The sequence below is a fragment of the Trichomycterus rosablanca genome, chromosome 23, assembly GCF_030014385.1.
Source record: "Trichomycterus rosablanca isolate fTriRos1 chromosome 23, fTriRos1.hap1, whole genome shotgun sequence".
Classification (NCBI taxonomy): Eukaryota; Metazoa; Chordata; class Actinopteri; order Siluriformes; family Trichomycteridae; genus Trichomycterus; species Trichomycterus rosablanca.
This window is the reverse complement of record NC_086010.1, coordinates 19,055,484-19,075,547: the sequence shown is the minus strand read 5'-3', so window position 1 is coordinate 19,075,547 and position 20,064 is coordinate 19,055,484. Positions and strand designations below refer to the sequence as shown.

General features: G+C 43.9%; 2 protein-coding genes across 7 annotated transcripts in view; one reads left to right on the top strand and one right to left on the bottom strand.

Moving 5' to 3' along the window:
• Positions 1 to 565: 565 nt before the first annotated feature.
• neto1l (neuropilin (NRP) and tolloid (TLL)-like 1, like) overlaps positions 566 to 20,064 on the top strand; it is a 34,324-nt gene continuing 14,825 nt past the window's right edge. For both annotated transcript variants that reach the window (XM_062985886.1, XM_062985887.1), the window contains exons 1-4: positions 566 to 627; positions 2,023 to 2,076; positions 2,282 to 2,416; positions 4,499 to 4,747. In XM_062985886.1, coding sequence (XP_062841956.1) covers positions 597 to 627; positions 2,023 to 2,076; positions 2,282 to 2,416; positions 4,499 to 4,747 — 469 coding nt within the window. In that variant the 5' untranslated portion in view covers positions 566 to 596. The remainder of the gene's footprint in view (positions 628 to 2,022; positions 2,077 to 2,281; positions 2,417 to 4,498; positions 4,748 to 20,064) is intronic.
• Positions 14,405 to 18,057, bottom strand: LOC134301262 (cytoplasmic polyadenylation element-binding protein 1-like). 5 transcript variants are annotated; one of them, XM_062985889.1, is made up of 8 exons: positions 17,972 to 18,051; positions 17,344 to 17,528; positions 16,893 to 16,999; positions 16,737 to 16,820; positions 16,475 to 16,567; positions 15,895 to 16,015; positions 15,038 to 15,114; positions 14,405 to 14,576 (listed from the first exon to the last, which is right to left on the bottom strand). In XM_062985889.1, the coding sequence occupies exons 1-6, from the start codon at positions 17,984 to 17,986 to the stop codon at positions 15,918 to 15,920; spliced, it is 582 nt and encodes a 193-aa protein (XP_062841959.1). In that variant the 5' UTR covers positions 17,987 to 18,051; the 3' UTR covers positions 14,405 to 14,576; positions 15,038 to 15,114; positions 15,895 to 15,917. The 5 variants fall into 5 exon arrangements, with proteins under 5 accessions (XP_062841959.1, XP_062841961.1, XP_062841960.1 ...); XM_062985891.1 differs by lacking the exon at positions 17,972 to 18,051 and adding an exon at positions 17,835 to 17,865 and having other exon boundaries at positions 16,687 to 16,820; XM_062985890.1 differs by lacking the exon at positions 17,972 to 18,051 and adding an exon at positions 17,835 to 17,865 and having other exon boundaries at positions 15,038 to 15,182.

Sequence of the window (20,064 nt, the reverse complement as noted above, 5' to 3'; positions counted from 1 at the left end):
TGTAAAGAGAGGATTTGAGCTGGTTTGTTTGGGGTTTTTTCGTGCGTAAACTCCGGGGAAGTTGATGTGTTGATTTGTTGATTTGTTGATTTGTTCTCTGCATGCTGCAAACCATTGAGAGATGTTTTGAAGAAGGAGTGAGCTGGTGGAGGCTGAATGGAAGGAGAAGATGAACGGATGGAGATGTGAATGGACGGACGCGCACGGATCCTGATCGTGAGGATCGTTCCCAAAACGCATGAATGAATTCCTGCGTAAAATAATCATTATTTTTATGATGATGCGGCGGCTTCGCTCTGAAGATGAAGGAGTCAGGACTGAATAAATAAATGCACCAACAAATCAGGATTTGGAAAGAGTTCACACTCAGCTACTTCAAACCTGTGAAATATAGATTTCTATATTCATATTTGTATTTATTTTCTGCGTTTCTTTCGGCTGCGCTTCTCTCACCGTGAACGCAAACGCATGCTCGCCAGGTGCTGGTGTGCTGGTGCTCTTCCCTCTCCGCACCACCGATTTTGGAAATCCTTTCCAGTTTATTCGTATCTAAATGGAATTATTTCAGATCGAGGGACGTGGTGAAAGGAGCAGACATGGTTCATGGTTCATTCAGTTTCCTTCACGGTGAGTCCAGAACGCTCCTCTCTCATTCCACCTACTGCAGAATTCACTTTAATCTCCAGTGTGCTGCTGATTTCTGTTTCAAGTTGCAGAACTTAACAAGCACTAATAAAAGCATTAATAATGAATAATTAATCAATACATATATTGTGTTTGTTGTTATCCCTTTTAAAATTTTATTAGTGCAGTATTTGGTGCGGATGCACTGCCCACTGTATCCAGTACATTAAATATTAATGTGCATGTACTGTCCACTCTACTGTCCTCTTATTATTATTATTATTATTATTATTAATAATATTTTATTATTATTGTTTTGTTGTTATTATTATTATTATTAATATTATTATTATTATTTTATTATTGATTTAATTATTATTATTGTTATTGTTATTTATATTATTATTATTAATACTATTGTTATTTTTATTATTATTATTATTATTATTATTATTTTATTATTATTATTATTATCTCTGCTGTATGTAATACATAACAAACACACTATATGGCCAAAAGTATTTGGACACCTGATCTTAAGCTTGTTGGTCAACTCATTCAGTCAGAGCGTTGGTGTGGTTTGTATGGTTGGGCAGTGATGCTGGTCAAGAAGGCCTGAATTGATTTGTGCTTTGCTTTGTGCACAGGAGCACAGTCATGCTGGAACAGGAAGGGGCATTCCCTAAAATGTTGCTGCAAAGTCAGAGGCATCTTATTTCCTTCATATTAACACGTCATTAGAACCGATGTCCCAACTTTTATTGCTGCTTATGAACAGCACGGTGGCTCGGTGGGTAACACTGTCGCCGCACAGCCAGAAGGTCCTGGGTTTGATTCCTAGGCGGAGCCGTCCGGGTCCTTTCTATGTGGAGTTTGCATGTTCTCCCTGTGTCTGTGTGGGTTTCCTCCCAAAAAGAACTTTATTTAGGATGTAAGTTCAGCATCAGTGATTATCTGACTACAGCTGGCGACTTCTCTGTGCCCATATGAACATGGCAGGTTTTGTTGCACCTATTAGACCGGTTCAAAGAGCTGTTTACAGATCTCACAGAGCAGATTACAGTCGGGAATTTCACTCACTGCCATTTATAAGCAATTTCAGTCCTCAGAGCTACGTGGAACAGTGGTCTCTTCACTTAATAAGGGATGAAAAAACCTTTTAAAAAAACCTTCAAAAATAGATCTATTCAAACACAGTATGTTCTTTATGTATTGTAGGTTTCACTTGATGGCGCACTCCCAGTCTGCATTCCTATTCCGCTCAGTATTTCCACCCTAATATTTGATCTGCATTTTCCAGTGGATTAATATTAAATAATCTACCTGGTTTAGTGATTTAATTGATTTAATTAAGTTGATGTGATCTAACGAGCCTCCTGACGTTGAATCGTCTCTCAGTTGTTGCAGGTCTTCTGATGCTCGGCGTGTCTGGGGCAACGAAGAAGGAATCAGGTAACGACTGATGACTTTATTTATTTATTTATTCTTTTATCATACATTGTCCCAGGTTGAACATATCCATTTCCCCTGTACACAGAGAAGTGGCCCAGCTTATCACACGCCTTCACGATGTGTGCAAAGTGGAACACGCTCTACCCTCTGTGTTTCTCCACCGTTTGTGACGTCTGAATGCTTTTCGTTTTGTTTTTCCCGGCAGCGAGAAACAACTCAGGACTCCAGCCAGCCGGGCAGTGCGGAACGTGGGTAAAAAAACCCGAGGGAGGGTTCTTCACGTCCCCCAACTACCCCAACAAGTACCCGCCGGAGCGAGAGTGCGTCTACATCATCGAAGGTTTGCAAAGAAACACGCTCGATCACTGTTAATGCGGTTTCAAGTTTTTTTGTCACGGCGTGCTAATGACGGCACGAGAGTGAGTTTAACATCTGCTCTTCATTAATAAAGATCCACTCCAGTGCACGGCTGTTATACGTCGCTGCAGAACGATTCACATTCATTGTGATTATTGTTTTTGACTTCCGTCATTAATTAAACGTAATTGAGCGTGAGAGCGGTGAGCTGAGCTATGGGTAGCCACATGGCTAATATGCGGGTGTGTCGACTCTACACGTGTCACGTCTTGTTTTCTATAAGCAGGGTCAGTTCTGGACTGTTTGAATGGACTAAACCCACTCGCTCCTTTTAAAAAAGACTTCAATTTGTTGCCTGCATGAAAAACACACTCCAAAAAATGGGACGGAGGCAGAATAAGAATGAAAGTTTTAGTGTTTATATCAGCAAGTCGACACCGGGCCTCATTCTGTTCGTGCTACATAGACACAGAGTGCGTGTGCTTGATCTGCCTGTAGTCTAGAGCTTTACACCACATACTACATACATATAAATATAAAATATATACACTGATCAGCCATAACATTGAAACCACCTCCTTGTTTCTACACTCACTGTCCATTTTATCAGCCCCATTACCATATAGAAGCACTTTGTAGTTCTACAATTACTGACTGTAGTCCATCTGTTTCTCTACATACCTTGTTACCCCCTTTCATGCTGTTCTTCAATGGTCAGGACCCCCACAGGACCACCACAGAGCAGGTATTATTTAGGTGGTGGATGATTCTCAGCACTGCAGTGACACTGACATGGTGGTGGTGTGTTAGTGTGTGTTGTGCTGGTATGAGTGGATCAGACACAGCAGCGCTGCTGGAGTTTTTAAACACCGTGTCCACTCACTGTCCACTCTATTAGACACTCCTACCTAGTTACACCTTGTAGATGTAAAGTCAGAGACGATCGCTCATCTATTGCTGCTGTTTGAGTCGGTCATCTTCTAGACCTTCATCAGTGTTCACAGGACGCTGCCCACGGGGCGCTGTTGGCTGGATATTTTTGGTTGGTGGACGATTCTCAGTCCAGCAGTGATGGTGAGGTGTTTAAAAATTCCACTCATACCAGCACAACACACACTAACACACCACCACCATGTCAGTGTCACTGCAGTGCTGAGAATGATCCACCACCTAAATAAAACCTGCTCTGTGGGGGTCCTGTGGTGGTCCTGACCACTGAAGAACAGCATGAAAGGGGGTAACAAAGCATGCAGAGAAACAGATGGACTACAGTCAGTAATTGTAGAACTACAAAGTGCTTCTATATGGTAAGTGGAGCTGATACAATGGACAGTGGGTGTAGAAACAAGGAGGTGGTTTTAATGTTATGCCTGATCGGTGTATATACACATATATCTGTCAGTGTTCTCACTTCCCGACACATTAAAAAGTCTAATATTCTGTAAATATAAACACATTTAGAAATTGAAACCAAGCGAGAAGCTCCAAAAAAGTTGGGACAGGTGCACCGCTGAGATTCAAACAATCTCTGCATTGTTGGGCTTGCAAACTAAAGCGCTGCACCACCTGAGCGATTTTATTATTTAGAAAGGGTGCACGTTTTAGAATCTCTGAATCTGTCTGAGGGTGGGTGAGGGTGCGTTTCAAATCAGCATCCTACTGCAAAGAGCTGCAGCCTTGCTCTCAACGGGGGAATGGGTGCGTTTTACCCCCCTGTGTTCCATCGGCGTTCCTGTTAATGACTTTTTAATGGACTGTCAGGTTTCATGACTCGTCCTTCCTCGCACCCCTGTGAGCACCCCTGTGAGCACCCCTTGCTGAAGGGGAATGATTCACTCCTTGTCCGTTGTTATTAAATAAACACAGACATGCACATATTTGGGGGATGGCCCTGACGTACTGGTGCACCCGTGCAGGCGCGTAACGTAATAGAATGGATGTCGTTTCATATCCCCCCCTCCAAACCTCCTTCCCACAGCGGTATTGATTTCAAATGAAGTGTTTTATCAGCGTGTACGCCCTTCCACTCACCGTTGAATTGGCGTGTGTGTGTTTGCTGTTGCAGCTCCCCCGAGACAGTGTATTGATCTCTTCTTCGATGAGAAGTACTCCATAGAGCCGTCCTGGGAATGTAAATTCGACCACATCGAGGTGCGGGACGGCCCCTTCGGCTTCTCGCCTATAATCGGGCGCTACTGTGGACAGCAGAGCCCGCGGTACATCCGCTCGAGCGGCCGCTACCTGTGGATAAAGTTCGTGGCGGACGGTGAATTAGAGGCGGTGGGATTTTCAGCCAATTACAACTTCACCACAGGTAAGAACCGCCCGGTTTAGTCCTGGTGCTGATCGTTTGGTTTCATTGATTCACAAGCTGAACGAATTTGACCTTCGGCTAAGAAAAGGCGTGGCTGCTGTACCTATCAGTCCAAGTGACAGTGGCACGGCCTGGCAGGTTCCCTGGGACTTGTCATTATGGGTCGATGAGGCATGACGCATGGTCTCAGTACCTGTCAGCCTTAATAAAGGAGGTGTGACCTCTCTGTACCTGTCAGTCTTATGAAGAAGGTGTTGGGTGTGGCCTCTGTACCTGTCAGTATTATGAAGAAGGCGTGGGGCGTGGCCTCTGTACCTGTCAGTCTTATGAACAAGGTTGGGGGCGTGGCATCTGTACCTGTCAGTCTTGTGAAGAAGGTTGGGGGCGTGGCCTCTGTACCTGTCAGTCTTATGAAGAAGGCGTGGGGCGTGGCCTCTGTACCTGTCAGTCTTATGAACAAGGTTGGGGGTGTGGCATCTGTACCTGTCAGTCTTGTGAAGAAGGTTGGGGGCGTGGCCTCTGTACCTGTCAGTCTAATGAAAAAGGCGTGGGGCGTGGCCTTGTTGTTATGGGTAAATAAGGTGTGACTTCAGTACCTGTTAGCCTTAATAAAGGAGGCATGGCTTCTGTATCTATTAGACTTAATAAAGAAGGTGCGGCCTTTGTATATATTAGCCTCAATAAAGAAGGCGTGGCCTATGTACCTGTTAGACTTAATAAAGGAGGCGTGGCCTATGTACCTGTTAGTCTTAATAAAGGAGGCGTGGCCTCTGTACCTGTTCGACTTAATAAAGAAGGTGTCGCCCCTGTTTTTGTTGTTATGGGTGAGGAAGGCGTGACTTCTGTACCTATTATCTATAAAAAGGGCGTGGCCTTTGTACCTGTCAGTATTATGAAGAAGGCGTGGCGTACCTGTAAGTAAGTTATATATACACATACACGTGTGTGCAGAACAAGGGTTAAGGGCCTTGCTCAAGGGTCCAATGGCGTCTGCATAGCAGAGCCAGGATTCAAACCGACAACCTTCCGACTGACAGCCCAAAGCTCCACCCACTAGGCTCCACCCACACGGTGTAGAATCAGTGTTTTGCTTCTTATTTTTAACAGTTGTTGTTTTAAGTGCCTTATAATTAAATTTTACTAACTTAAATACTAAACACCATTAAGCACAGTGTGTCATTACCTAGTAACAACATTACTGTCATTATTATAACACATTTATGAGCCTTATAATAAAATAATCTAATAAATTCAGCACAGCGTAATTAAACAATAAAACCGAGGATGTTTTATTGATAGATCGAGCTGATTGGCTGAGTCATGTTAAGTAAATATATAAATACGAGCGTGACTCGATGTGGTTCACTTTATGATCAAACACGCCACAGTTTCATCTCCTTATACGATTGTAATCAGACTGGAGTTACGATTTTATGTGTTTAAGCAGCTCAGTGATAAACCTGTAGCTGTAATGATGAGATAAAACACAGATTTATGATGTTCTGGTGTCCCGTGATTGGTTCTGGATCTGAGCGGCTCTCTACTCCTTTATTAATAATGTAATGACCCGCCGGTGGGGACGGAGAATGATCCCGCCGCCGGACGGAAGAGGGATGAACGTGTGAGCGAGGTGGCTGAGATCAGACCGGCTGATTAATCGTAACTTTTTTTTTATTATATTCCTGCATTTTTCCCTTTTTTCTCGATCGAGTCGTATCCGATTCCCGTGGTTATATCTGCTCCAGCAGTGCTGCAGAGGGCTACAACTAACACACGTGTGCAGTAGCCGAGCGCTTCTTTTCACCTGCATGTCTCTGTGCAGTTCTTTGAGCAGCCAGCAGAGGACGCTATTGCAGCCGGTCATTTCTGTGTAGGTGTTTGGGATTCGATCTCACAATCTCAATGTCAGCCCTGGTGGACTAGCGTGTTTTACCGCTGCACCCCCCAAGCCGTTGGTTCTCTGCATAACAAAAACGACAAATCGTGTTTTTATATCTAACCGGGTTTAAAATGTCATTTTTTTATTGTTATTTGAATCTGAATCATTTTCACGAGTCATTTTTGAGTCAATTTCATGATTCACTATGAATCGTTTTGATGATGGGTTTGAATCTGAACCATTGTGTCCAAATTTCCCACACATTCGATCCTTCTGCACTGTTCGAGGGCCCTGAATGTGTGTAGGTGTTACACAGTTCCTTTATGTCAGGGTTTAAACCTCTCATTCAAACATCGGGTCTGTCTGAAAACCTATCGACCCGCCCTGCTCCCTACTCCCTACTCCCTACCTGATCAGCTCCTCTGTAGAGATTCTAATAAGACCTGGAGCTCATAATTAGATTATTTAGACGCTCTATTATTTATACAGTCTAGTAAATAAGTAAATGCATCAGGACCCCCCCCCCCCCCCCCCCCCTCCATTTGCGCCCCTTATATCCTCTATACAATTGACTGAATCTGAGATTTTGTGCTTTTACTAGCTGCAGTGGCTCACTCGTGCGTTCCCTTTATTAACCACGTCGCCTCCTCGTTTGTGACGCTCCTGCTTCAGGCTAAACACTAATAATAATCAATAATAAACTGACGTTAGAATAATACGATGCTCTTCCATTAGCTCGACGCTCCCGGTGCTGCTCACGGCCGCGTCAGTCACGTACTAACAGATACGATGAGAGAAAAATCTCATTATCAGGAATCCCGACAGGTCGCTGATGCAGTCAGATCTATTCATCTGCTGATTTGTGGATTGGTGAACGGAGCTGATGGTCGTAGATTTAACTGGGAGAGCTGGTACCATGGTTCCATGGTCCGATGGTACGATGGTTCGATTTATATCAAAGCTGCCGAAAGCAGAAGAAATGAAACGTCTTCATCTCAGGCTGGCGTGATTGCAGACCAGATTGAAATCGACTTTTCTGCTTTTGTGATTTTTCTAAACAATCTTAGAGAACAGACAGACAGAAGCAACCAGCGCATTAGTATTGTAAATGAGACAGTAGATGCTTTAAACTCGCATTTATGACTATTTTGGTTTTTCAGGTCTATGCATCTATTTATTCTCCTGTTTCTTACAATCTAGTCGTCCATCTAGTCCGACTCCATGGTTATATCTCTCCTCCAGTGCTGCAGACCTCAGCCCTGACCGAACACATGCCCCCGTAGACAGTGCACCGCTTCTTTTCCCCATGCACACAGGGATCTGTATCGCACACTGCAGGGGTGTCCCATCAAAATGGCTTGTGAGGTATTTTAGAAATAAAATGAAACTCATGCCACTATTAATCAGTTTTTTTTTTTAAAAACAGCTTGAACTGTTTGATAAAAGTTTGGACCCCACTGGCGTACGAAGAGTCACATACTGCTCTCTGTTATTCACCGTCTTTGTGCAGCGCCTCGACCGGCCAGCAGAGGGCGCAACTGCAGCAGTGATGCGGAATCCCTCCGGCCCGACTGATAGCAGAGCTAAGATTGGAACTCACAAGCTCGAGATCTCAGCTCCGGTGGGTTAGCGCCACACAAACGGCATGAATATTCTCACTTTAAATCCTTTTTTGAGAGGTTCTGGTGAATAGGAACTATTCAGTAATTCCGAATGCTTTTCCACGTCCTTGGCGTGACGAGATCAGGTGTGACGCCTGTCGTCCGGTCCGGTTTATGATCTAATTTTATAAAGTCATTTAATAAAGAGCACGCTGCCTGGCACCGTAAAGCGCCGCCACCCGAGTCAGACGTCTGGCATGAGGAAAGCTGGCTGAGAACGCTCGGATCGATTTCTCTCTTACGTCATGATTTTATTTAAGAAGGATGTCACGGACGGGCCGGGCGCTGAGGAGACGATCACCGTGTTCACCGATTTCCCCAGACGCGCCCTGAACGTCTCTGTATGAGGGCTCTGTACGCCTTTCTATACTCAAAAAAAATAAACGTTACTTTACCTTCATTCCACGGCTACAGAAAATCGAACGCATTGTATTCCTGTGTGTGTGTGTGTATAGTGTGTATAGTGTGTGTGTGTATAGTGTGTAGGGTGTGTGTGTGTATAGTGTGTAGGGTGTGTGTGTATATAGTGTGTGTGTAGGGTGTGTGTATAGTGTGTAGGGTGTGTGTGTAGTGTGTATAGTGTGTAGGGTGTGTGTGTATAGTGTGTGTATAGTGTGTAGGGTGTGTGTGTAGTGTGTGTATAGTGTGTAGGGTGTGTGTGTATAGTGTGTGTATAGTGTGTAGGGTGTGTGTGTGTGTGTGTATAGTGTGTGTATAGTGTGTAGGGTGTGTGTGTATAGTGTGTGTGTAGGGTGTGTGTATAGTGTGTAGGGTGTGTGTGTATAGTGTGTGTGTAGGGTGTGTGTGTAGTGTGTGTATAGTGTGTAGGGTGTGTGTGTGTGTAGGGTGTGTGTGTGTGTGTAGGGTGTGTGTGTATAGTGTGTGTGTAGGGTGTGTGTATAGTGTGTAGGGTGTGTGTGTAGGGTGTGTGTGTGTGTAGGGTGTGTGTGTGTGTGTAGGGTGTGTGTGTATAGTGTGTGTGTAGGGTGTGTGTATAGTGTGTAGGGTGTGTGTGTATAGTGTGTGTGTAGGGTGTGTGTGTAGTGTGTGTATAGTGTGTAGGGTGTGTGTGTGTAGGGTGTGTGTGTGTGTGTGTGTAGGGTGTGTGTGTATAGTGTGTGTGTAGGGTGTGTGTATAGTGTGTAGGGTGTGTGTGTATAGTGTGTGTGTAGGGTGTGTGTGTAGTGTGTGTATAGTGTGTAGGGTGTGTGTGTGTGTATAGTGTGTGTGTAGGGTGTGTGTATAGTGTGTAGGGTGTGTGTATAGTGTGTGTGTAGGGTGTGTGTGTAGTGTGTGTATAGTGTGTAGGGTGTGTGTGTGTGTGTAGGGTGTGTGTGTATAGTGTGTGTGTAGGGTGTGTGTATAGTGTGTGTGTAGTGTGTGTATAGTGTGTAGGGTGTGTGTGTGTAGGGTGTGTGTGTGTGTAGGGTGTGTGTGTGTGTAGGGTGTGTGTGTGTATAGTGTGTGTGTAGGGTGTGTGTATAGTGTGTAGGGTGTGTGTGTATAGTGTGTGTATAGTGTGTAGGGTGTGTGTGTGTAGGGTGTGTGTGTATAGTGTGTGTGTGTAGGGTGTGTGTATAGTGTGTAGGGTGTGTGTATAGTGTGTGTGTAGGGTGTGTGTGTAGTGTGTGTATAGTGTGTAGGGTGTGTGTGTGTAGGGTGTGTGTGTATAGTGTGTGTGTAGGGTGTGTGTATAGTGTGTAGGGTGTGTGTATAGTGTGTGTGTGTAGTGTGTGTATATTGTGTAGGGTGTGTGTGTGTAGGGTGTGTGTGTGTGTAGGGTGTGTGTATAGTGTGTAGGGTGTGTGTGTATAGTGTGTGTATAGTGTGTAGGGTGTGTGTGTGTAGGGTGTGTGTGTGTGTAGGGTGTGTGTGTGTATAGTGTGTGTGTAGGGTGTGTGTGTAGTGTGTGTATAGTGTGTAGGGTGTGTGTGTAGTGTACTGTGTCATGATACCATTGCTCACGCTTAAATAAGCAATTTAGTCGGTCAAGGTCAAGGTGCTTTTTGGAACGGAGTCTCTTATGATCACCGTGTTCCAGGTCGGATCCTTTTCTCATCACGATTGGCATCAGGATGGCGGCGGGTCCAAAGGGTGACAGTCCATTTGAGGGCAGCCAGTCCAGTCGGTGGCGTAATGGGTGTAATCTCTGTCTAAGTAGAGCGTCTAAATAATCTGATTATGAGGTCCAGGTCTGATTAGAATCCTCTCTACTGAGGAGCAGATCAGGTGGGTAGTGGGGAGCAGGGCGGGTCTCTGTTGGACCCCTGAGCATTGGCAGGGCTTGAACCTTCAGTCTTCTGATCACTTGTGCAGTACCTTATCAGGCGGTTATCATATTGTGAGCTCATTAAGCATCGTGTTCTAGCAGTGCATCAGCGTCCTCCGTATCTCTGCACACGGGTTCGAAACGATCGTGTGTGTTCGTGTGTGTGTTTATGAGTGTGTGTGGGTGTGTGTGTTTATGAGTGTGTTTATGAGTGTGTGTGTATTGCGCAGTGTCGCCTTCATTATCTTTAGCTCCGTCCATTAAGCGCTCAGATCCTGAAACATCGATTAAATTAAGCGTTCCAAGATTGTGTGTGAACATCTGCAGGTTTGTCACACACACACACACACACACACACACACACACGCAGTGTAGCGTTGGCTGCGGTCGCCTCTCTCCCTGCCAGACTTGATTAATCACGCGGCCACGCTGCGCTCTCCATTTCTGTTTTTATTACTTTTACTGCTACAAAACGCGTCCAATTTCAGCAGGAAAGGAATCGAGAGGAAAAACACATCGAGAGGGAACGAGCGTGAGTGATGAGCGTGCTGGAACATTCCGATTTCCTCAGACCCGCCCTGAACGACTCCGTGTGAGGCTCCGTACGCCTTTCTTTACTCAAAAAAAATAAACGTTACTTTACCTTCGTGCCACGAAGGCACTGCGACCTTCTGTGTGTGTGTGTGTGTGTGTGTGTGTTTGTGTGTGTGTGTGTGTGTGTGTGTGTGTGACAGACCTGCAGATGTTTAATTTAATAGATGTGCTTAATGGACGGAGCTGATGCTAACGAAGGCGACACTGCACAATACACACAGTTACACACACACACACTTACACACACAGTCATAAACACACACAGTTATACACACGGACGTGGAGACCGGTCTACCTGGGAATCAAACCCAGGACCATCTAGCTGTAAAGCAACAGTGCTACCCACCGAGCCATCCCGGACTGGTCGTGTTTAGTATCTCCAGTAAACATGACTGCACGTCTTTGGACTGTGGGAGGAAACCCACACAGACACGGGGAGAATATGCAAACTCCACACAGAAAGGACCCGGACCGCTCCACCTGGGAATCAAACCCAGGACCTTCCTGCAACGATGTTTTGGTTATTCCTCGCCCCTGCCCTGATTCTTTAAATTGCGATATTTATTTAGTTATTTATTTATAGTTGGTTGGATGTGGGCTCGTTTCACACGCTGGTTTGCAGAAGCGCCGCCGTCGTGGTGATGAATTCTGGAGAAATTTCGGCTCTGATCCGTCTTCCGGCTTCTCCTTTCGTTCATTTCGGCGCCGTTGTTATCCAGCAGCTCGTTTGACGGATCGGTCGCTCAGGAGTCCCGGTCCGTTTGTCTTAATTAGCGAGACCGGGCGAACACGACGGGCGAGATTAGAATTATCCTCTCTAACGTGTCGCTGGGAACGTACCTGCCGTCTCTGCTCCGTCTGATCCGGTTCATCCGGCGAAAGCTCAGCGAGAGCCTCGGGGACGGGATCTGATCGAGCGGATCCGATTACCAGAACGAGGCCGGTGTTACCGAGATAATCGCATCAGGAGCACAAATGCGTTTACTCGCTGCTGTCGTGCAAAACCAGGCCAGGAGTAGAAATGCTAAGAGTGTAGAATTAATTCTACAGACCGAGCCAACGTGGCCGCGTTTCAGAATAACTTACTGAGTAAAGTACTGATTTCTTACTGGAGTGCACCGTGGTGTTACTGTAGTGGTGTTATTGTGAACGGTGAACAGAATTACCAGGAACTCGAGTCACAATCACACGAAGCACAAATCAGTCAGAGTCTGCTTCTGATTACAGTTTTTATTTTCATCACGAGCCGCTCTGCTCAGAAATCCTCCAGTAATGGAACCGCAGACCTTCAGCACGGAGGAAGGTCGACCGGTCCGACCAGACCTGTTCTCTCCAGGGTTACTGAACCTGGTATCCTGGTACTCTGGGGGCAGAGGTACCAGTCGTGCATGTGCAGGGCCCAGGGCCGGAGTGGGCCCCTTTTTCAGCCCGGGAGTTTCATGCTCAAAATGTTATAAAGATAAAGGTATTTAAATTTGTACAGGAGCAATAAGTTAAAAGAAAAATCATTTGAAATTAAAATTGCATTTGTCTTCCCAACAGAGAGGTGCTCTATCGTTAGGTTTACACTAAACTCTTAAGTAGCTTCACTACACATATTTAGTGGCTACCTACAGCATCAAAAGCCTCCTAAGCAGTGCACTGGTTTCTGTAACTTTATTAATAATGGTGTCATTGTACATGAAACATGGCTTATCTGCTGCTCGGAGGCTAAAAAATTAAGGGTTAGCCTATTTTGCTGAATAACATAACATGCTTGAAGTTTTTTTTCTTTCTTAACAATTTAGCCTTTATTATGATGGTGTAAAATTGTTAATGATTTATGTTATTTGTCTCCATTTGTTAAAATAAATTAGGCTATCGTGCTGACATCTTTCCGAATGTCAATTTAACATCATGTATATTCTCTGTTATATTTTACATTACAAATAACTATGTTAGTGTAAATAACTCTGTTAGAATATCCTCTACCTGTCCCTTCAGTAGTCATGGCCTCCTCGGGGTCAACAGTACAGTAGCGTCAAAAACATTGCATTAATGAGTTAGGCTATTTAATATATTACACTTCAAATTATCTTTATTATTTTCAGTTTGAAACTGGATATTTGTGATTAATGGTGTGTATTGGGTAAATAAACTACGCTAAGTTGACATTGCAAATGTTGCGCAATAGCCTTAGTGACAGTACAAAATTATTTCCATATCTCTCTTTACCGGCTGCATGGGGTCTGTCCTCTGGAATACAGCTCTGTTCATTTAGCAGCATCTTTTTCCAACACCTTACTTTCTTTAACCTGGTCTTTTCGGCTCCACCTGGCCTCTTCCTGCCCTCCATCACCACGGACTGATGGTTTGCGCTTTCCTGTCGCTATATTTACTTTTACTGGCGGTCAATTAAAGACGCCTCGTGGGCCAAACCACATCTGGGAGGGGGGAATTCCCTCAGATGGTAGAACCCATCTAATCTACTGTGATGTAGGGGCCACACGGTCAAATGAATGGAGAATGAATGCAAGAAGATTAGATAAGTGTCAGAATTAGTTTTCCCATCCAACCAGCCCAAACTCGAGACTGACATGAGCCGGCCCATCGGGAATACTCCCGAATCTCCCGATTAGCCACTCCGGGCTTGTAAACACCTTATAAACCATCACACACACACAGCCATACTGAGCACAACTGGCACACGGCCATTTTAACCATCCTGTGATTTGTTACTGCTTAGTTTTGCTGCTATACTTTGTAATTTTGCTTTAGATCAACATAAGCTGCTGCAGTGTTTGTACAACACTTAATGTGAACACTTTACTTTTTTATATATATATTTTAGTTTCTTCTATTATACTTTAGTTTATTCTTATTTTATTCATGTTGCACACACACACCGAGGCCTGGGTAACTATTATACTACATGGTTGAATCACTTAAAGCCCAGTCTGAGTATTGCTTGTTATTCTGGCCCATAGTTTTGTGCATCAGGTCTGGTGTACACTGGTGTTTAGTGTTACTACAGTCTCACTGTATTCAGATCCACAGCTGTATGGTGAAACATCTACAACCTCATTAGGAATGCTAGTGACTAACTTAAACCATAAACTTTAGGTTAAAATGCTCAAATCAAACTCAATCAACAGCTGACAGACCCCACACACATTCAGAATTCTTGGACCTGTAGGCAGGAATCATGACTAAACAGATTGGTGTGATCTTTATGAAAATGTAATGTTTGTAAGAGACACAAACTCCAACAGGACTGAACGTTTCAATATTTTTAATAAAACCAACCAATACAAAATCTTACAGGGGAAAAAAAAAGAAAAAAATTTTAAAAAAAAAAGAAAAGAAAAACATTTGCTGGATTCTTTGTTCTCATCACAGGAACACGATGGTTCCTCAGAGTCACATCTGCATGCAGCAGATGAGTATCTGTAAACAAGCAAAGAAATCAATGAGTACAATGACATGAACATGTTCTCCCTATTACAGGTCTAACAATCTAAACACTTTAGCTGACGTTCAAGACTCGTTTAAAACATTAATGGCCAGTTCCAATATTACAGCATACCAATTAAGGCAGAGACACAGCTGCAGGAGTCCATGTGAACCTGCACTGGTGTACTAGACTTGTCTAGACTGGAACTAGAACAGAGGACCCAGACCCCTCAACCTGGGAATTTATCCCAGGACCTTCTTGCTGTGAGGCGACAGTACTACCCACTGAGCCACTTTTTTGCCCCAATTTCAATCTAAAATTTGAAAGCGGTTCAAAATAAATATTAAATAAAATTGTTCAAAACCTTTAAAAAGGAACCAGTCAGAACGTTTCTCATTCTATTAAGATAAAGCTTAAATGTTAATATTCTGTATTGTAGAAAAACTAATGATACCTTTCCAGTGATGAGGGGGGTCTGGTGATGCTGCATCAAGGGCTCCCCAGTGGCTTTCCCGGGTGTTAAAGATCACCCTCAAAAAGAAAAGAAAAGACAGTGGTGGTGCTGGACTCAGTACTGGTCAGTTCCAATATTCCAGCATCTTAGTTAAGACAGAGACAGAGACACTGCTGAGAGTCCATGTGAACCTGCACTGGAAGACTGACCGTCCCCTGTGAACGAGTCTGGACCGCTCTCACCTCAGTCAGTCCAGAGACCGTACCAATACCAGCACAGCTTCTATTCTACACTCATGTACAGTACATTATAAATGGGGGGGGGGGGGGGGGGAACATTCTGGTTCATGGCTACACCTCTACTCTAGCACTGTAAGGGTGGTAGCACACGGTCCACATCTTACTGTAATGATTCTGTATTTAATATTGTGTGGTAACGATCGTACTTGAGGGATCTGTTGGATGTGGGTTTGATCGAGGCTCCCGTGTTGAATGTAGCAAATCTGATCAAAAGAAAGAGGGACTGTGACCCTGACCAGATCGTTACGATCAGACGACTGGGTCGAAGCAGCAATGGGCATCACAGGCAGTCGTGGAGGGACGAGCCACAAACTGACAACTGGGCAAGACTTTGAATCCAGAGACCTTGGTGTTGGAGGGAACGAAGGCTGAGGAGTCTGATACTCGTTTCATGGAGATCATGAAGATACTAAAGTACAGTTACAGAACTCTGTGCTATCTAAATGTTTGTACAGGTATGTTTTGTAATGATTGACCACTAATCCACATCTAGACTGGAACTGGAACCAGCAGAAGCTCAAGAGGAAGAAGATAATCTAAAAACAGATCTCAACTTACCACGACTCCCCCAAACAGATCCATCATACAGAGCTCGGACAGACAAAGAGTAGCTCCTCCCCAACCGGAACCCCCTGGTAGCAAAGGCGCAGTCGGCCACCACCCAGGGCATCACCTACACCTGTAGGATTGAGGTGAGACGAGGTGGAGTCAGATACCTTACACCAGTAATGCTCATCACACACACAGTTAAATTAAATCCACCCTCCATATTTATTAACCCGTGGGTCATCGTTAGGACGTTATAAACAGTGAGCGGTGTAAAGCACCAGCATGGCCGCTCATGATGCTTAAACTGTTCCAGCAGCAGCGCCCCCTTGTGGAAAATCTTCCACCGGGTGAACGAGCCAGTGTGTGTAAACAAATTCCAATCCAGGTCTACAGGGAGCACAAGATCCACGTTCTCTTGATGCACCGACCAGTTTCTATGAGCCACGAGCTTTTACTCTAAACACGATAATCCACCCAACAGGTTCAGGTTCTCAGATCCAGTGTGAGAAGAACCAGAGCCGAACACTTAAAGCCCCGTGTAGTTTCTATCAATCTAGATGTAAATGAGATGATGCAGTGCTGCTTTTACCCTCTGGTTTGGGTGCCTGGTTGTGGAAAGCACCGTGTGGTAGGTGATGATGCCGTCGGGGTGGTGGTCCTGGGTGCAGGTCTGAAGCAGGGCCTAAAGGAGAGAGCAGAGAAGAAGAACCCAGTGTGAAACATGTTCGAAATACCACCACCATCCACCAGCCATCATCTGTTCAACCATACACATTTATTCAGAACCCTGGTGCAGCTCACCCAACCACCACCAGTACAACCACCACCAGTACAACCACCTACACCGTTACCTCGACGAACATGTCCTCCTCTTGATCGATGGGGCCACTCGACCTTTACGGGCCCACACCCACCAAATTCTTCTAGGAGGGCACCTAAAAACACAAACCAGGTGAACTAAAGCACAATAACAATCATGTGTTGAAGTTTTGAACAGGTGAGGGAACCTTCAGTGATGTTGTGAGGGATTCCTCCCAGGAACACCTTCCTTGAATACACCTTCGGGTGGGTAGGGTTCCTGGGTGGTGGAAGCTGCCCTCTCCAGGTGATGGTTCTTCATTAACAGCCAAAATCAGAGCAAAAGAAATATTTAATCAAGGAGAGACACAACAAGCGTTTCCAGATCTGAGCTTTAACTTCCATTCTGTTCCACTAAATTACTGATTTTACTGGTTGGATCTTTTACTCAAACTCGAGATTATCAGGGTCTACAGATGAAATGATCAACTTTAGAAACATCTTTTACATGAAAGTTAAGTTTGAAAACTCCAGTTTATCTTGTATCATGTGCTCAGAAAATCCCGTTCATTCGATTCAGACTAATAATATAAAACAGGGTGAAGATCAGCAGCACAGACGCACCGGATCAGTCAGAACTTCATCTAATCAGAAACGTACCTGATACTCTGTGGTGCTCCATGTACACAATGACTGTCTGGGTACCGCTGGAGACCGCCTCCCGGATTGTGTTCTGGGTCTGGGTACCCCGGGAGATGAACTCCCAAGTTGTGGCCGAGGTCTGAGGTCTGAGTTCCCTGGACCACAAGCTCGGGTGACTGTGGCCCAGTCGACACATCTTGAGCCTAAAAAAGAAAAAGAAACATTTAATCAGTTTAGTTTTAATCCTTCTAGGTGCAGCTGATATGAAGGTAGAAACACAACGTGAGTGATTTTGGTCTCTATGGGACGATTCAGCACTAATTGATTGTGGTTTAAACTGCAGCACTAAACTAGAACTAAAGTTGGAATGATTGAGTAGCAGGAGGAAGTGGTGCAGTAATCACTGATCAGCTCATCACTTCATCTCTACATCCGTTTCTCTAATAACCCACCTGAGCAGCTTTTATTAGCACTTCTCATTTAGAGTTAGAAACGGCTTCTATACTCACAGTATCAGGATCCATTGTTTGGTTGTTTGGTTGTTTGGTTGTTTGGTTTTTAGGTTTAAAAAGTTTAAAAGGTTTAATAGTAGAATAAACAGTGAAAGTTCCTCGCTGGAGAAAATCAGCTTTTATAATCTGTTCACCTGATTCCAGTTCATCAGCTGATCTGTAACCACCTGCACTGACCAATCACAGGCCAGAGTGGAATTAGTGTCACGTGGGAGGGGCGTGTTAATTAGCTGCTAAAATAAAGAATAAAACAAGATCATGGATTCAGATTAACAGTCGTGTTGGTGGCTGCTAACTGATGTAACCTGAAATAGAATTACATTAGAATTAAAACAGAATTAAAACAAAATTAAAACAGAATTAAAACTGAATTTGATTTTCTGTTAGTTCCTCTGAGAATCCTGGGGCTGATTATGAGGTTTCATGATTCAATTCTGATTTCGTTACAGATTTAAATATATTTATTCTGGGCATTTAAAAATAAGAGGAATGGTCGAGGGAACACGTGAAGAACATGCCAAACTACTCACGTTAACAAGATGAGAAATGATTCATTTATTGACGGGACAATTTACACTCAATTATTCTACACACATTGTTCTCTAACCCTAACCTTCACATATAAACGTGTGTGTGTGTGTGTTTCTTTGCCCTGTGATGGACTGAGCTGTCCAGGGTGTTTCCAACCATTTCACCAAGTGAATCGGACCCACCGCGACCTTGAATAGGATGAGAGCTGGAAGGAAAAAAGAATGAATGCAGTAGCGACATCTCCTGGTCACACCAAGTACTGCACTGGACCCGGATGCTGCAGCAGCCATAAAAGATTCAACATTAAAAATATCTTTTAAATATCTGTATATAAAGTCGGTTACAAACTATTATAAATGAAAATGAACTTAAGTGCTCGTGAGACTGAATTATATTTTTGTTTAGACACAGAATGTATTCAACTGTTTTGCAGTTAAAGGTTGATTATAATTTTTTATTGATAATGTTCTCAAGCTTTTGATGATATCTGCTCACAGGGGGCTGATGCACATAAAACCTGCAGAGCCAGAAAGTACAGATGGGGGTAAAAAGTCCTTCTGCTTTGACCAGAAACACTAGAGATCCTCTGATCTCTTTTACTGTACGTTTACTATTCACCATGTGAATCACCATGTTGGACATCCCACTCCAAAACCATGAGCATTACTGTGGAGTCATATTCCTCCAGTATGGGAAGATTTTAAAGTATCTGTAGGGATTTGTTACTTTTCAGTTAAAGGAGCACAATAAAAGGTGAATCTAGCTTCAGTAAGGTGCATTGGGACTCCTGTAGTTCCTGAGAGGAAGCTGGTTGTTCCCACAGCTCTATAGAGGAGTAATCCCAGTATCCTGCCCCATCAGCATCACCGCCCTGGTGCTAATGTAAATGTACTGGAACACTCTGGTTAACTGTTAAGCCATGAAGAACTTATTTGTTTTGGTGCTTTAGGTTAAAATGCTCAAATTAAACTCATTTAACAGCTGACAGATCCCCCCCAATCACAGCCCCCCCCCCCATTTTATTTTCTGTAATTTAGGATATTTGCTAGGGCATCTTTGCATTTTCAATTCTGTAATTTAGGATGTTGTTTAGGGCATTAATTGCATTTTTATTTCTGTATTTTAGTGTATTTAGTAAGGTATTACTTAATTTCGGTAATTTTAAAATTACTGTCATTTTGGGTGTTTATAAGGATATTTATTACATTTTTAATTCTGTAATTCAGAGGATTTATTGCATTATTAATTCTATAATTTGGGATATTTATTAGTTTTTTTTTATTTAAATTTTTGTAATTTAAATCATCTTCAGGGTAGTTTTTGTGTTTTTATTGTTGTAATTTAGGACATTTATTAGGGTATTTATTGAATTTTTATTGCTGTAATTTGGAGCATTTTTACTCTCTCTGCCTCTCTGCTTCTCCTCCTGACCTCTCGCACCTCCTCCTCGGCTTCTGTTTCTGTTGGTGAGCAATTATCACTCGGTCAGGTATCTCGGGAAGGTCGCGGCGTCCCACTGTGAGAGTGAACTGAGCTCGGTACAGATGATCAGATGATCACACTCAGAACGGTGAGGACAGCGAGGACGGAAATCCTCACACTGTAGGAGCGAGGGCGACGGGAACGGGGGCATTAGGTGTTAAAATGAAACGAGTGACTGGATGTCACCTTAAATATTTAGGAATCCTGATCAGAT

Excerpts from the sequence above, each read along its gene's own strand:
- LOC134301262 (XM_062985889.1), bottom strand. Across the intron at positions 17,000-17,343 it reads GGAGCACCACAGAGTATCAG|AACCATCACCTGGAGAGGGC; the intron begins GTACGTTTCTGA and ends CTGTTAATGAAG. Across the intron at positions 16,821-16,892 it reads CCCTCACAACATCACTGAAG|GTGCCCTCCTAGAAGAATTT; the intron begins GTTCCCTCACCT and ends TTGTGTTTTTAG.